This window comes from Vicugna pacos, chromosome 8 (genome assembly GCF_048564905.1).
Source record: "Vicugna pacos chromosome 8, VicPac4, whole genome shotgun sequence".
NCBI classification, from domain to species: Eukaryota; Metazoa; Chordata; class Mammalia; order Artiodactyla; family Camelidae; genus Vicugna; species Vicugna pacos.
The window spans coordinates 26,588,096-26,606,052 of record NC_132994.1 but is presented as its reverse complement, the minus strand read 5'-3'; the positions used below and the strand labels follow the sequence as shown (position 1 = coordinate 26,606,052).

Here is a 17,957-nt window from a genome sequence, read left to right as displayed (position 1 = left end):
TTTTACCTGAATTTTCTTCTGTTATTTGTATAATATTTTGTTTGTCAACAATTTGCATGTTATCTGGATGATGAAATTTTAGACTACTTTAAAATTTCCCTGTGTTTATAACACACACCCACATTCACACACCTTAATGTTATTTTTCAAAAGCCCAGAGCAAATGTTAAAATGAAATAGCAAAAACACTACAAGCCTTCTTATACTCAATATATGTATTAGTCAGTAATGTCCATATATTATATGTACTCTTTAAGCTTATTTTAAATATGTTGTTGTCACTCTTTACTTTGTCATATTTTGGCCTCAAACAGTAATATTCTGACCGGAAACTAATACTGGGCCTACATAGTTAAATAAGTTGATGAAGAGCATTTAGGTTAAAGGGCATGATTGCAAAACAAAGAGTATAGGCAGGTAAATACACTGTATTCAGTAAAAAACTTGACCGCCTCTCTCATCTAAAGAGTTTTACCATTTAGCAAAATACTTGATTTTTTTTTCTTTGTGTTTCTTGGTTCAGAATATGCTGTTTAGCAGTAATTCTTTGAAAATTAGTTTAGAAGCTTCCAACTGTTTACCATTAAGAAAAAGCAAATCTTGGACTAGTTTAAAACTATTTTAATTAGAAATAAAAATCTTTTTGATTCCTTCTTGGTACTCTTCTGTATCTGTTCGCTGCTCCGTTATCTCTGCCAGTTGCCTTAAGCAGACCCTGGTTCCTTTTCCCTGGAATTCTACAGTAGCCCCCTCCCTGGTTTCCCTTCCCGCCTCCCTGCCTCTAGTAGTGCCCCCTGCAATGATCTTTCTAACGCACAAATCTCATTCGGTCACTCTGCAGTTTACCTTTATTCAAGACTCCTCATTGCTTTCAGAATAAACCCAGGCTTCTCTGTGAGGCTCTTTGTGACCCTGTCCTTACCACCAACTGGACTTTGCTCTCTCCTATTTTGCTCTCCCTCTTTAAAGCTGAGCCTTCCTGGCACAAGTAGGCCTGAGCACAGCGAAGGGTCCCGTGTCAGGCTCTGGGAGCAGCCTCTGCTCCTAGCAGAGCTATTGAAACATGTCACTGTACTGACCAATCCCCCCTGGACTCCGAAAGCCCCGTAAGTGGGAGCTCTGCTCTCTATCACCAGTGTTGTTTGATGTCTCGTCGATGTTCAGTAGATGTTAAGTTTGTGAAAAGTCATACTATTCAATAGATTCCCAAAATAACTTTACACTGTAAAAAAAAAAAAGTGAGTAGTCAACATGAATTGAGTATACTTTGAACAGTCTTAAAATGTAATATAGATAGCCTTATGCATGTCTAGTTTCTACTGATTGGATAGTTCTGTTGAATGTTGATATATTTTGTATGTGAAAATGTTGTTATAAAATATATGATACTGTTGTTCTTTATGAGACCATATCATGTGCTTCATAAAGTGATACTATTTTTTTTTTCTGTCTTGACGATCTTGGTTTCTCTGTTTCATGTAGCTCATTCAGCTGATTCTGAATCATCTTACACTACCCGACCTGTGTAGATTAGCACAGACTTGCAAACTACTGAACCAGCATTGCTGCGATCCCCTGCAGTACCTGCACCTCAATCTGCAGCCGTACTGGGCAAAACTGAATGATACCTCTCTGGAATTTCTGCAGGCTCGCTGCACTCTTGTCCAGTGGCTTAACTTATCTTGGACCGGCAATAGGGGCTTCATCTCTGTTGCAGGATTTAGCAGGTTAGTGCCGAGCCTTGTTGAAGTTATTTCACCAGCAGGCTGTTCTTACTATGTAATAGTTTCTGTAATAAAGGTTTGAAACTCTATACTATGTACTTAACAGAAATAAAGGGAAACACCTTTTCTGCATCATGTTCAGAATGCTTCTGCTTATAAAGGTAGATGAGTTTCACCATGCTCATCAGCTAGACCTCATAATCTGGAGGGAAATTATGCCCTTTACCTCGTATTTTTTAAACATCAAGTAACTTTCAGCAGAGCTCCTTTTTTTTTTCCCTTTCTCATATTTTCAGCACAGATGATTAACACATTTTAAAAACTATTTCCAAATCAAAATCTACCTCTCTAATGTGATTTGTCAGAAATGGAAAACAATTTATTATAGAACATTTTTAATTAAATCTTAATTACATGTGCAATACATCACCCAAATTTAGAAGCTCATTTAAACTAATTATGTTGAAAATGCAATTGCATGTTAAATAGGCGACCACACTTGCAGACCTGCCCAGGTGTTTCTACTCCTTTCTATTTAAGCATTTAGTTTCCTTACTACTAAATGTCACCTGTTAAACATTTGAAAGCTTGCACAAGTGCATATTCATTTAGTAATGCCATAGTCATTTTTCTTGATACAAACAGGTGTTTTTCTCTTAACCTTGATGATGGTTATTCTCATTGTATGTTACAGTATAATCCCTTCATTTCATTAAGTTAAATAACAAAGAAGTAGACACTTTGGGGAAATTACCTGTTATTTTTGATTAACAAATAATCTATCCTGTTTTTAGAAGTTAAAAACAAACTACAGCTTTCCCTATACACATCCTCAGCGGATACATTCTTGAGCACCGGTTTATGAATTAGAAATTTGTATACTGAGCTTTCTTTCCCCTTGACTTATATTATAAAGATGCAGTTCCAGAAATAAATACTTGATACCATTAGATTCAGATGAAATCATTTTCAAAATAGTAACAATGCGTTCAAAATGTTAATACTGATAGTGTATGCATCAAAGAAAGAAACAAACACGAGCAGTCATGGCTTGTAGCACATGCTGAAACCATGGATGCACTGCCTTTCTTTTCTGCTAGAAATAGAGCCGGAGGAAGGGGTTCTTAGATAAAACATGATAGGATTGTAGGTCAGAGATTAAAGAGTTAAAGATTTTTTAACATGCTATGTATACAGAATTCTTTTTTATTTTGTAAATTTGCTTAAGAGGGGATATATATATATAGTGGAAAAATAAGGCATTTCTTTTTGGCAGTGTGATTTTGGTGAATTTTCACAGAATCCGCATTTTGAAAATTGCAAGACCTTTGACAGCTATCCAGTGGAACACAGCTTAGTTCTTTCTACTTCCTTTTGCTGCAAACACACACACTTCATTGGCAAATTTTCTTCTCTGCTAACAGGACCAAGAAGAACCAAAGCTAATGATGGCTGTGGGTATTCAGAGCATGCACGATGGATCATAAACCAAGACTAACTGACTCTGAGAGTAGATAGAACAATTGGCATCAATAAGCATTATTTCACATTATAAGGGCTTTGGGTTTATTTTAATTACCCTCACAGCTCTTTTTTTAGTGTTTCCCACTATTAGGAACTTATTAGATGTTTGTTTTCACCCTTGGTGTGTAAGGCATTGTGGAGAGTGTTGTGGACCATGTAAAGAGATATATAATACAGTTCCTGCTTCAGCAAAGATAAAGGTGTAAGGATAAACATTTAAACATATCCTTCCTATATTTTTATAAATAAAATAACAGGGAGGCAACTAATGTCTTTAATAGACATTAAAGAAAACATTGGTAATGAATGGCTGAAGTCCAGCTTCTTTGGCAAAGTATTGCATATAACCATGTTATAAGGGGTAAAATGTAAAGATAATATTTAAATCAGTTTTTTAAAACTCTCTGTAGCTTATTTTGGTGCATGAGCAGAAACATACATTGTGAGAAGAAAACTTAGCAATGCTCTTTTAAAAATCTTCAGCCTGTAATGGATAAAAAGATCTTTTGCAAGGTTAAAGCCCCTAGTCTACGTTCTCACCAGCAGTTTCTCTTCCACTTTCACTTCAGCCATTTAGTTACCATGGGGCTGTTCGAATAATCACCAAAGTACATACGTAAATTTAAGTTTTCCATATTTCACAGGAGTGTTTCAGCCAGTAAAACCATAAATCTTGATAGCATTCCTTTGAGCGTAGTCATTGTTCCCACTGAGAAAAGGTAAAGTTTAGATACCAAGGCGAGAGCATCTGTTTCTGGGTGGGAGGTACTGGAGTTTTGCCTCCTGATTGCTGTTGGCCCCCTTGACTTGACTTGTAGGCAGCATTCCCAGAGTAAACAATACATATTCATGGCTTGATTATTAATGAATAATCTATGAATACGTATGGTCTGTTTATGCTCATTACTGTGAAGAATAAAGACTTATTTATAATACTTTAAAGGAAAAAAAAGTACATTTTTAAACTAGAGACCGATGATGAGGAGCTGCTTTTTGAGCAAGTCTCGGGGAAAAGTTTGATATAGTTTATTTTTATTACCTAAAACCCTTATCCTCACAAGCTGGAAGTGTTTCACTGGATTTTAGAGAACTTAGGAATTTATGTTGTTCAAAATAGCAGGGAAATAGGTGAAACTGGAGTAACAAGAACTTAAAAATTTTAATCAGTTATTAAAATCCTATTCTATCTACAGATTTGTGATTTGCAACTTCAGGGACTGCTGATGCATGTCATTACTCATTAAAGCCACATCAATTCTGATTCTGCTTTTCTTTTATAATACACTTCCCTTGGATGTCTTGGGTATTCCTTTGCCTCCCTGGCTGTTTGTGCTCTGAGGCTTAACCATCCTTCTGATGTTCAGAAAGCCTTAGGTTCATTTTTCCACTATCGTTTTTCTTCAGGTGGTTGCTCAAACTCATCAGCTTGATCTCCACCTCGGTTATGCAGAAATTTCTACCCCTATCCCCTCCACTTACTCCCTTCCGAAACATTGTTGGGTGCTTTCTAGATTCAGGACTTCATGTTTTGATACAGAGCAGTAGTTTTAAGGAATAGAGAGCTTTTTGTCTATTCATATATTTGTTTATTCAGTTGCCATCTATGTTTTATACAGTTGTCTCTTTTAGTTGGTCAATTCCTAGAGATGAAAGACAACTTAAGACTTTCTCTCTTCTTCCTTCTGCCATTGCCAGATAGTACCGTACACAGTTAAGCAGGAAGTTTTGTTTTTAGTAGCTTTATTTTAGATCGGATATGGTAAATAATGTTCCAGCTATCTGGGATCAAAATTATCTTAAATACACTGTTCTATAAAACTCAGTGAGGGTCAGCTAACAAAACATGAGATTAGGAGTCAGAAGCCATGGATATTTACACGTAATTCTCCTCTTACCTTTATACTTCAGGCAGGTTGTAAGGATTAGTCCCTTTTATTTTGTGATGAGTAAACTCAGATTAAATCATTCATTCATATGATGTTAATTATTTTAAGGTGCAAGTTACCATTTAGTAAATGACTTCTTATGTACTTATATTACTCTGGACAAATTAATTCACCTCATGAAGGTAAGCAATTTATTTCTCTCTCCAGCGATTCCTTTTCTCCTAGCAGGAGGCCTAGTTTGGGATTGTTTATCTGAACTTGGGTCTTCTCTTAATACCCTCAGTGTCGAGAAATACTTGATGAGAATTCATGCATGGAATGTACAGGCTGCAGGAGATAAAGAAGCTGTAGTTCTTTTCAAGTGACCAGTATCACAATTGAGATGAATAAGTAGATGACCAAGACAAAAACATGTATGTAATTATGCATTAAAATAAAACTTTATGAGGAGCATTAAGGAAAGAAACAAGAGTTGCATTCAGCTAATTAATTGATTCTGCTGCTACTTCTGCCTTCTTGGAGTGGGGATATTATGAAAAAGTAGGTGGTGTAGATCTTGTTTAGGAAGAGAGACTGTGGGGATTTGACTACATAATCTACTCAGAGTCAAAATATGCAACACAGAAAAATAAGGAGAGTCATAAAGATAGTGTAAGCATGATCATTATCTTTATTGTGCTTCCATATTCTGTCAGTCATTAAATTCATTTGGGAAGTGTTCTAGTCTGTTAACTGCAGGCTTTCTGGTGATTGGCTTGACATCTTAAGAAGGGAAAAGTTCAATAATGAGAGCAAAGGGGAAAGGGATGTCAAAGTATTCCAAGTCCAGTACCAGAAAAAGTTGTGGAGCAGAGTGCTTTGTCGAATAATGAAGACCTTCGAGAGATAAGATGCCTAAAGATTTTAATTTTAAGAGTGTTAATATACTCATTTAACTTTTGTAATCTGCAAATAATTTTAGAAGTATTGGATCAAAATGGGATACTCTAGTTCTCTGACACCCTACATTCATTTCTAGATTGCTAGCTTATACATAACGAAGAGCTACTCATAACTGCTATGCATACTCAAAGTAAGGTAAAATGTTAATTTTGTCATATTTCTTGGGAATAGTTTGACCCTCTTAAGGGAAAAATACTCTGAGTCTGTAGAACTTAGTCTGTCCCAGAATAGAAGAAACTTAAATTTTTGAAATGAATTTTCATAATTGGAAGATTTGTTCAACCAACTCATCGAATGATTTTTACACACCTGATGTTGTTCAGTACTGGGTACACCAGGAATTCGTTTCAATTGCTGAGGGATTTGAGGCAGCTTATAAAACTCAATATAAACCAGTCAGTATGTAAGGAAATTGTGGTTAACAGAAAAATAGTGGTTGAGAAACAGATGAGCCTGAGTTCAGTTAGTATGTGGGAGGTAGTCATAACATAGGACACACTGCCTTCCTTTGAAATAGACCTGAGTCTGCACGTTGAGCACCACATACATTCAGTGCTACCACCTGATCCAGGGCACTATCCTCTCCTCCCTCAATGTTGCCATGGTGTCCTGACAGTCCTCTGTTCTACCCCTGTCCCCGTTCAGTCTGTTCTCCACACAGAGACCAGAGTGCTCCTGTTAAAAGGCAAGCAGGTTGTACCACACCTGTGCTCAAAACCCTTTGAGGATTGAGAATCCTGTCTCCCTCAAAGTAAAAGCCAGAGACTTTACAGGACACACACTCTAGAACTGCCCCTCACCTCTCTGATCTACTCCTCATCTCCCTTTCACTTGGTGCTTCCTTACTGTTCCACACTCTAGGTGTTACCCCTGATACCCTCCTCTGAGCTGTCACGCTTGCCCTTCCCTTTTCCTGGATTACTGTTCCTCAGATAACTCACCCCTTCACTTCCTTTGGGTCTTGATTTCCTTCTAAACGGGCCTTCTCTGATCATCCTATCAACCCTCGATACTTCCTGTTGCCCTTCCCTGCTTTTATTTTTTCCTTGACGCTTTTCACTCTCATATGCTATTCATTTTACTAGTTTAATCTATTTATGGTCTACCTCTTTACCAAAATGTAAGTAAGCTCTATGAGAGCAAGGACTTTGCTTTGCTCACTGCCAGCTCCTCAGTGCCCAGAGTAGTGCTTGGGTCATAGCCGGAGCTCAGTAAATATTTGTTGAATGAATGAATGAACATGCTTGAGGCAAACTGCCATTTGGCTACTACAGCTAGCAAAGGACACGGTAGTGAGACAGGTTGGAGGACATCAGGGAGGGGGAGAAGCTTGAGGAGTGTTGAGAATTTTAAGGAAGGGGTGGGTGGTTGTGTGAAATGCCACAATAAATCAAGTAATGTGAGGACTGAAAAGAAAGGCTATTGAATTTGGCATTTAAAAGGGAAGGATGAATTTAGGGAGAGCAGAACTTATGTTGCAGTGGATTAAGAATAAACAGACGTTCAAGTGTAAATAAGATGTGTGGACTACAGGGTAATTTGCAATACTTAATGTGTAGCAATGAAATTTTTAAATTGTTGTTTGAATATGAGTTGGCCAAGATTTAACTTTTATTTTAATGTTCATAGGTTGCTTTGGCCTTTGCAACCTGCTTTCTCATATTGTTGGATGTTCAAAACTGTGAGGTAGTGTGGTGAGGCAGTGTGCTGTTACCTATGGTCATCTGCCTTCGACAGCTGAGGAAATGCTGAGACTTCTGTCAATGCCTTTTCCAAGGTCACATGCTAGGAAGTAATGGAACAGGGCAGAACGTCCATCTTTTGACTGAGAAGTCCAGTGTTCCTTCGTTTATTTACATAAGTGATTGATTTATTCAGTTTTTATTTCGCGTGTGTATTTGTGAGCTAATTAATTCATGTAGAAAAAAGATGTGGCATAAATAAACTTGCAGCACATGACTGTTGTGCCACTGAGACGGGCAAGAAAATGTCAAGACCTGGACAGAGGTGAGTGGGGCACTTGTTAAAGGGTTTGCTTTGCTGAGTTGATAAAGTTTCAGGGATTCAAATACTCCTAGCCTCACATTTACTTTGATTATCAGATGGTGATTGTGGACAGGTCTGTTTCCCCCAGCCCCTGGAATGTAACAAAGATAAATATTGTCATTCCTACTCTGATAAGGGATTTCGTGTCCTCTACATTGAATTATTTCTGTGTATTTTATGTGAGGCTGCAACTGAGTATCTTGTAATAATTTCAACATCAGTCTAGGTGCTAAACAGTAACAGTTACAAGGACTATATCACAACAGTACAGTGAAACTAACCCCGAAACGTTCTGAGTTGAGAGGAGGCTAGTCTGATTTGTTTTGAGGTCATTTATTTAAAGCTGTCACTTTGTGTGCCATGTTCAAAATAAATTATCCAGTACTGAATGGGTGCTGTTTAGCGGGAAATATGTTCCAGGAGTTAAGAGTTTTGTTATGTTTTGTTTATTGGCTCTCCCAACTTGGATGTGAATTACAGGTAAATAGAAGAAATATACCCTCTGCTTTCTTAATTTTCCACTTAGCATTAGCTGACTTTTTATGTGATATGGATCCATTTTATCTTCTCAGGTTGATTTATTTTAGCGTAACCATGCCTATTTCAGCATGCAGTAAATGAGAATTTAAGTGAAACGAGGTTTATATTTTCCCTAATAGAAATCTATTCTTCGGAAGGTGTCTGCTTAGAGTTAATATAATTCCAAAGTACTTGCAAAAAATATCTTTGAATTTTATGAAATTCACACAGAACATTGTTTTTACAGGTTTCTGAAGGTTTGTGGATCTGAATTAGTGCGCCTTGAATTATCTTGCAGCCACTTCCTTAATGAAACTTGCTTGGAGATTATTTCTGAGATGTGTCCAAATCTCCAGGACTTAAATCTCTCATCCTGTGATAAACTGCCACCTCAGGCTTTCAACCACGTTGCCAAATTATGTGGCCTTAAACGACTCGTTCTCTATCGAACAAAAGTAGAGGTAAGATTTACACCTTTTGCTAGTGTAATAGCCAGCTGAATATTTAGTTGCCTATAACTTTTCCTAATAATGTGATTTCTGATTTCTAAATAGATGAAGTGTATCATGCCTGACTATTCTAAAATCATTAGATCTGATTCAGTCATTTCAGAATTAGTCTATTGTGGTTTTTTTTTTTTTCATTTTAAGAAAATGTTATTCTCTGCTCTTAAAATGTTTGTTAACACTGTTCATAGTTCTAGGGAAGGAAACAGGCAGTGGGCTGAGTGAGGTGTGCTGAAATGTTGGCGGAGAAGGAGTCAGAGAAGGAGGGATGAGGAAAACACGCAGGAGGACCTTTGCTGGGAGCGGGAGGAAGCAAAGTGGAATTTCTCCAGGACCAGGCTTGCGAGTTAAAATTCCTAACACCACAATTTAGGAGTCTCATTAAAGAAAAATGGAATCATGTAATATTTATTCATCTCCTTTTTGTCAGTCATCTCCAGGACATCTCACCAGGTCATTACATGTGCCACCTAACTCTTCATTAATTGTGTAGATTATGTTTTACCATAATCTACTCAATTGTTCTCCAGATGATCAACATTTAGGGTTTTTAGCAGTTTTTCTTTTACAGACAGTCAAGCAAAGCTTTCTTTTGCACAGTTGTACGTGTGCATGCTTTTACGGCTGTAGGACAGAGTTTGTAGGTGGTGCTGCTGGGCCAAGGAGTAGTGCCTGGGCGCCTGCAGTGCATGTCTACCTCTTGTCCCGTACCTGTCTCCTCTGCTCCAGCCGTGCTGGCCTTCTTTCTGTTCCTTGAACATTCTGATCCGGTCCCAGCTCACAGCTTTTTCACCTCTGCTTGTCTGGAATCTCCTGCCTGCTCCTTACATGGCTGCCCTCTTGTCAGCTCAACATCCAACTTAAATATTTCTTTTTTTCAGAGATGGCTTCTTAGACATTTATAAAAGGTAACCCCTGTTCTAGTTCGTTTCTGTCATATCACTCATTGTATTTTCTCAACAACTTTTGTTCCTTTGAAATCATCTTACTTGTTTTCTTGCTATCATCTGTCTCCTTACACTGGGATATGAATTTCATGAAGGTGGGAGCCTTGTCCATCTTTCTCATTGCCATGTTCCCAGTATCTAGTATAGTGCTTGGTAAAGACTGGCCATTCAATAAGTATTTGAATAAATGAATAAGATGGCCAAGTTACTTTTTCCAAATGGTGGACCAGTTGCTTCCCTACTTTAGTGAACCCTTGCCTGTTCTGAATGTTGCCTTGGTCAAGTATCCAACCTCCCAGTATTTCTGTCTCCTCATATCTAAAATGCAGATAATAAAAATACAGATCTCATAGGGTCATTGTGAGAATTAATTGCAAATGAAGTGCTTAGAGCGTGCCTAATTCATAGTAAACGCTCAATAAATGTTGGCTGCTAATAGCACTAGTGGTAGTAATAATATCATCATTGCAGGTTTGTGGTGTGTTTCACAATGTGATATGGAAGTCTCCCCTCTATTCTTTTTAAACTTAAAAAAAAAATCCTTGTGTATTACTCTTCCAGATGTACTTTTCAGCAAGGATTTTGTTGGAAGTGCCTTTATTATATTTAATTTTGCTCTTTAGTAAGGCTTCCCATCTATTCATGCAGGTCTTGTCTTACATCCCAAAGCATGTTATAATTTTCTTCACATAGGTTTTATATTTTTCTGGTTAAATTTATCCCTTGCATTTTATGGTCTCAAGTACTATATTCTTGTATTTAATTTTAATTGGTTACTGTTGGTATAAAGGAAAGTTAGGTTTTTGTATATTTATACTGTATCTGCTCACCTTACTGAATGCTTATAATTATTGTAATAATTTTGCTTATGTCTTTTGGGTTTGCTAATAATATAATTATTATGTAATCTGGAAATGAACATACTTTTTCATTTTTAATATTTAAAGTATTGCTATGTTAAGTAGAACTTCATAAATAATGTAGAATAAGAGAGTCACAATAGGCACACCAGGCTGATTTCTAACATAGAGGGGATGTTTTTAATGTTTCATTTGATAAATATTTATATGACATATATTTGCATGTGTATTATGTGCCAGGCTCTGTTCTAGGCAGTGGGGCTTCATTAGTGGACTAAACACACAGCTCGTCATGTTGTTTGATGTTTCTTTCTGGCAAGTAGTCTTTATCATTCTCATTTGGTTAAGAATATTTTATCAAAAATGTATATTGTATTTAAAAATTTTTAAACCTTCATTACCACACTGATCTTTTGTCTTCTTTTATTTATTAATATAATGACTTATGTTGAATTGTCCTTTCACTCCTGGGGTAATCCTTACATGTTTTAACTTAATACATAGCTAGGTTAATTTCCTAATATTTTGGAGCCAAATTGCCTGAATTTGGATTCTAGCTTTATGACTTACTAATTATGTTACCTTGAGGAAGTTTCTTGACCCCCTGTGCTTCACTTTTTCCTTATATCAATTGGAGATAATGATAGTTTGTTTTTCAAAGAGTAGTTGTGAGGATTAAATGATTTAATATACATAAAGTACCTACAACAGTGCCTGGTTCAAGTAAATATTCTTTAAGGCTTTATACTTATCAGTACTTTTTACATCTACTTTCTTAAATGAAATTGAACTACGTTTTTCTTTTTGATGCCATTGTATCAGGTTTGGGACTAGGATGATGACATTTTTGCAAAATGATTGGGAAATTCACATCTTTTTGTTTGATCTGAATTAACTTTAATATATGGGATTTATCTGTTGGATAGAATTTACCTATCAAACCATCTGGGTGAATAGCCTCTTTTTACTGATACATCACGGTAGATACCTTTTTCTCAATATAGCTTTTTTACTAATCTGTGGAAACCTGAACATAGTGTTCCTGATTTGGGGCAAAATTTTTAGCTAGAGTTTAACTGGTATCCTGCTTTGGTGGAAAGAAGACTTTGATTTTAGTTGTGGCCCTACCACTGACAAGCTTAGTGACCTAAGTTAAGTCACTCAAGTTTCCAGATTCTTTATTTGTAAAGTAAGAGGACTTGTGTCCCTGAATGCCAGTTTAAAGATAGTATTAGCCTGTGTTTTCATTGGTCTGTGGTGAAATGACTCATCACTTGTGTAGGTATAAAATTGTCAGCTCTCCTTTCTTGGGTAAACCTGCCCATTTCTGAGATTATGCCACACCTGCTTTTTACTGGTGTATTTACTGATTTATTTCCCTGTGTGCCATAAAGTCTAATGTCCTTTGTGCAAGGGATAAGGCCTCCTTAAAAATTTTTCTCATTGAATTTAAGAAGAAAGTTAGCGTAGTTAATAAGTGAACCTGTAGGAAGAAAAATAGGGTAAAAACCAAGAGATTATATTAACTCGGTGGGCATCTTACATCTGTGATGATTTGTAAAAATAGTTCCCATGGGATGCTTTTGAAATGTTATATCTTAACATGATCTAAGTGCCAGGGAATGATTAAATAGTCCACAATTTTCTTCAGTTTACCTCAAGAAACTGATAGAATATGACTGTATGTTTTGTAAAAAGTGTGATTTATAGAGATTGAGAGGTTTCATATCTTGAGCATAGACATCTGTGCATATGTCTCCAGGTTTGGATGGCATCAGCCTCAGCTTCCCTCAGTTACTTAAGTGTAAATGTAAAATCATTGATTGTAGTAAATAAAATTCGCTTTTTTTGGACTGTATCTTACTACCTATTAAAGTTTGTTTTTATTAGTCCATCTGCTAAAATACCATAAAATCATTTATACATTTATCCTACACAATGTTTCTGACATTTAGTACATAGAAAATACTATGAAATTGATTTTCATTGATCTACAGTGACTTACAACAAAATAAAAAATAATGTCATTTTAGTGATGCAAACGGCCAAATTCAAAATTGAGAAAAACCTGCCCAGGCAGTGTTTACTTTTACAGCTTCCCAACTCTGAATTCAGAGCTCTTGGCCTATACCTTATTCACTTCTGGTATCTTCTCATTCTCGGGATCTGCCTGAGACTCGCACATGAGCACTGAGTAACGCAGAGGAAGAAAGGGAGAAGGCAGCACACGCACCTGGTCTCTTTGAAGACAAACAGTACCCGTGTCAATCTGTGAACACCTCCCATCTCTCCTAAGCAAAGAATTGTCACTCTCTTCTCCCTTCCATACACGCACCGTTTCAGTCCTGCACTCGATGATGCTGGTGGATGAGAGAAAACAAAATAAGACAAGATTTAGTGGATTGGCTTCTGTCTAAACCTTCCACGTAATCACCAGCAGTACATTTGGATGTTATGAACTGTTTTGAACAGCAGTTGATTTCAGATGCCTCTGCCCTAAGGAAATACATGAGGAGGAAAAAAAAAGCTACAAATTTGAACTTCCTGGGAGAGGTTTTTCTTTTTTAAAGGAATACAGATTATTCAGTGCCCCTTTTACTCTCTGTTTTTCTAAGCTCTACAAAGTTCCAAAATAAGCAAACGTTAGTATTACAAAAATATTATCTCTCTTATAGCATATTATCTTCAGAAAGTTTAGATTAATGATATGATAGAGTTACATTTTAGGTGCCTGTATATAATTTACATTAATAAACATGATACACCTATGCCATTTTATAAGCGTTAACGCAAATCTGTGTAGAGAGTGAATAAAGCTTTAGAGGATATTGGAGACCTGGGTTTTCGTCCCAAAGTTTGGGAAAACTTACTGAATATATTGTTTGTTGTCCTAGACATTTTGCATATTATTTAATTCTTTATACTAATTCAGTGAGAGTAGGTCTTACTCTCACCTTAGAGATGTTGAAATGAAGGTCCCAAAAAGATTAATAAGTTTCCAAGTGGCACAGAGTGATAAATTAGAGTCAGAATTTGAACCCAGTTTTGGTGGCCTCCGTGTTATAGTGAAAATTGTAAGATATATAAGAGCTTAGAAAGGTAGTTATTCTAATAGCTTGGCTGGGCTGCCTCTATCTAAAATAGAGCTTTTTCTTTACCACTTAATCCTTTTCTAGTCTACAGTTGGTAAGGAAATATAACATTGTAACTAAGATACACAATATTTTCATCCAGTGTAAAAGATAAATTATTAAGTTATAGTCTGTAAATATTTTCTAGTCTCTAAAAGATCTATAGGGAAATGGGCTTTTGTCTTTTATTTTTATTACAAACAAACTTAGTTGAAGTCTTAGTTCTGAATTTGTAAGAACAGTTATTCAAATTACATTTAGAGACATTTAAGTAATAGTTTGTAGAATCAATATATAATGAAGTGCCTCAAGGGAAAGGATTATATAAACAGACCAGCTCTCAATATTGTACCATAATGGAGAGCAGCATTGGGACATATAATCCCCCAAATATTTTAGCACGTGAAGAGATATTGTTGATGTCTAGGTGGTGTGCTCTTGAGTGGTTAGGCATAGCCAGGCTTGTTGCAGGTCTGATAACTCAATAAGAATGAGAACCTAGGAGAGCGAAACTATAATAGGATCAGAATTGCCTGAAAGGCTGGAAGGTGGATCTTGGCATGCTGATATGGCACCTCCCTGAGCCAGTGGTGAAGCAGGCTGTGGGCCTAGGGCACTGGGCTTCCCTCTGCCTGGTAGATTGCACCAACAAGGCTTGTTGCATTGACCACTGAGCCTCATGAGTACCCTTGTCAGGACTGGTTCCCAGTGTATACCATTTGTATTGCTTGCTTGCTGCTTCGGTAGTCAACTAAAATGAGAGCAGCCTTAAAACAAGCCCCAGGTGTCATTGTCACCAATATTTGAGGCCAGTCTTTTATGATCTGGTCTAGCTCATTAAGATTTTTCTCCCCAGCTCCACTGCCATGGCTAATACTATGGCTGGCACCCTCCAGTGAGAGAAAGCAGCAGTAGGATCTTTCAGACTTTAGCTCTGGTTAAAACTGCTTGGCAGTGAGGTTTGGGTGTCTGATTCAGATATTATTTGATAATTTAAAAACTGGGAAGATACTTGTTATTTAGTCTGTATCAGAGAACCAAGTTATAAAACTCAGTCCTCCTCTTGGCTTTCTGACTTGAAAAATTTATGTGCCTGGGTAAGTCACTTACACGAAGCTAAAAGTTCATCTGTTTAAAAAAAAAAAACTTACCCTATCACATAGTCTATTGAGAAGGCCAAATCAGGTCACACATGTGAAAAACAACAACAACAACACACTTTATAAATTGGATGGACTTGTGTAAATGTGAAAATGATAGTATAGATTTACTCAGTAAAGTCCTACACAGTTATTCCCAACTTGTTGAAATATTCTTACAGATCTTCCTAAATAGGAATATCTTTTCTATCGTGTGCTAAGAGAGATTTAGGTTGAATTATTTCTCTCACCCTTATGTTTTGTTTCTGTAAAAAGGAATGTTGATTCCTAAATTGTAAATTTCCTAATGGAAGGGACCATATTTGACCATTTACTTCTTTATAATTAGTATGTAGAACAGTGTCTGGTATTCACTAGAGTGAACATATATAGTAGATATTCAGTAAACTTGTGTTGAATGAATGAGTGATAGCTCTCTCACTAGTTCAGTTTTTCATTATTAGGTAAGTTAGTAAGCATAAGGTAAGTTTGTCTTGCTACAGAATAACCACGTCCACCGAGTAGATGGATGGGTGGATCTCAACCTAAAGAATTCCTAAGAAAATGTTTGAACTCTATTTGTCCAGAATTTTTAGCTCTGAAAGATAGTGAAATATAATTCTATTTGTTTTGTTAACTTATTTCATGAGATCTTTTTCTTTCTTTAGATGTTTTTAGGATTGTGATGAGAAAATCGCTTTATCAGAGAGAAATAACAAATGTCTTCTTATAACATTAACCAAAAAATCACTAAATAATATTGGTTGAATTTCGGTAGATGCAGAGCCATAAATATATGCCTGTTTTTTGAGGAGCAGGAGAGCACTATGGGATGGAGAGACAGAGAGGACTGCTACTTCAGTAAGCCCACATGGGTGCTGACAATGTCGCATGTTTGTGCTTGGTTGGAGGATGGTCTATATGGGGAAACCTTTCTAGAAGAGATGACCCTCAAGCTGAAATTTAGACCTGTTTACTGCGTGATCCTGGAATAACTAGTGATATGAGCTGTTAAGTGAAGTAATTTTCTTTTTACTGAATTTGGTAGATCTTTCAGGGTTGTATAGGCAAAACTTTAGGCAAAAGATGGGAAATTAGAACAAACAGGAAGGAGACTTCAGTTGTACCTGGTGTCTTCTACTGCTTTTGACAAGGAAGTAATTATAATAGAGTGAGATATATGCCCTGATTGGAAAGACTGTTTCAATCCTTTTGGTCCTTTTTATCTCTATTCACAAGATTCTTATTATATATGATAAACATTAATTGCAAGCATTTCTTTAGCCATATGTGATGATGTATTTTCATGAGAGGAGGGCTGTAGAAATTTAACTCATTAAGTAGACTTTTAAATACTTACAAGGAGAAACCTTTTATTTTGAAGTAATTTTAGACTTATAGAAAAGTTGCATAAAAAGTAGATTCCCCTACTACATGCATGTTTTTTCCTGAACCATTTGAAAGTAAATAGAAGACATAATTCTCCTTTACCCACAAAGGGGCATATATCTGCAACCTACTCTTAAATACTGTCTCCCCAGAATTTATGTGTTGAAGTCCTAACCCCCAGTACCTCATAATGTGACTGAATTTGGAGATGGGGGTCTTTAAAGAGATAGCCAAGGTTACATGAGGTCATTAGGGTGGATCCTAATCCAGTGATTGGTGTCCTTGTACTAAGAGGAGATTAGGACACAGACACACAGAGGTAAGACCATATGAAAACACCAGAAGAAGATGGCCAGTTTCAAGCCAACAGGAGAGGTCTTAGAAGAAACCAACCCTGCTGACACCTTGCTCTCAGACTTCTGGCCTCCAGGGCTGTGAGACAGTGAATTTCTGTTGTTTAAGCCCCCTAGTGCCTGGTACTCAGTCATGGCAGTTCTGGCAAACTAACACAACTTACAAAGGATGGCATGAGGATAACTTTTTAACATATTACATAAAAGGTGGCTTTAAAAGAAGTTCCATGCATTGAGTAAAACAACCCGGATTTGTGTTAGAAGTTTGAATCTGTTTACCTTTTCTTTGGGAAAAAAATATCTGGAGTAGGGGGGTGCGTTGGGGCCTGGTAGGTAGTAGCTCAGTAAGAGTGTCATTCGGTTGCTTAGCAGCAGACCAGAAAACCAAGAGTGTTTTTTAAAAGTTGGAGTTATAAATGGAACACCTGCATCCAGTTTTGATTGCCTCACTTCAAGAATGATAGAGCATAAATTGAAAGAATCTGAAGAAGTGAAAAAACTGATTATAGGTATTGTAGGGGACTAGTATATGACAGTAATCTGTAAGCGTGGTTCGGCAACTGTTTGCTTGGCCTACTAGGCTGGGACGACAGTTTCAAGGACCCCACTGCCTTCAGCTTCGTGAAGCAGAAGACAGCAAAAGTGTTGATCTTTACTTCTGTCGGATATCAACACTGTCCTCCTATTTTTCTTTTTCCTGTGCCAGCTTATCCAGCAGAGTGGATATATATAAGTAAAAATGCATGCCACCCTGTCTGTTGATGAAAGCACCTGTGCTTTCCTACAAAAGATACATAAGCTGTCTTTTGAAAATAGTATGATTTGATTTAGTGCCATAAAGCTGCTTTCTGACAGAGATAATGGTGTTCCCCTGATGGCATTCTTGCTTGATTTAAAGAACACATTACTGTATATTGGTAAGTAGAAACAGGGATGGCCTTTCTCTTAGGGGAGTCAGTGTAGCCAACAAACTCAATGAAAGGGACAGTCT

At 36.9% G+C, this 17,957-nt stretch overlaps 1 protein-coding gene across 1 annotated transcript in view; it reads left to right on the top strand.

The window, feature by feature from the left end:
• The window catches only part of FBXL4 (F-box and leucine rich repeat protein 4), a 63,137-nt gene that overhangs the window by 28,639 nt on the left and 16,541 nt on the right, over positions 1-17,957 (top strand). The window contains exons 5-6 of the mRNA XM_072965644.1: positions 1,483-1,727; positions 8,889-9,102. Coding sequence (XP_072821745.1) covers positions 1,483-1,727; positions 8,889-9,102 — 459 coding nt within the window. The remainder of the gene's footprint in view (positions 1-1,482; positions 1,728-8,888; positions 9,103-17,957) is intronic.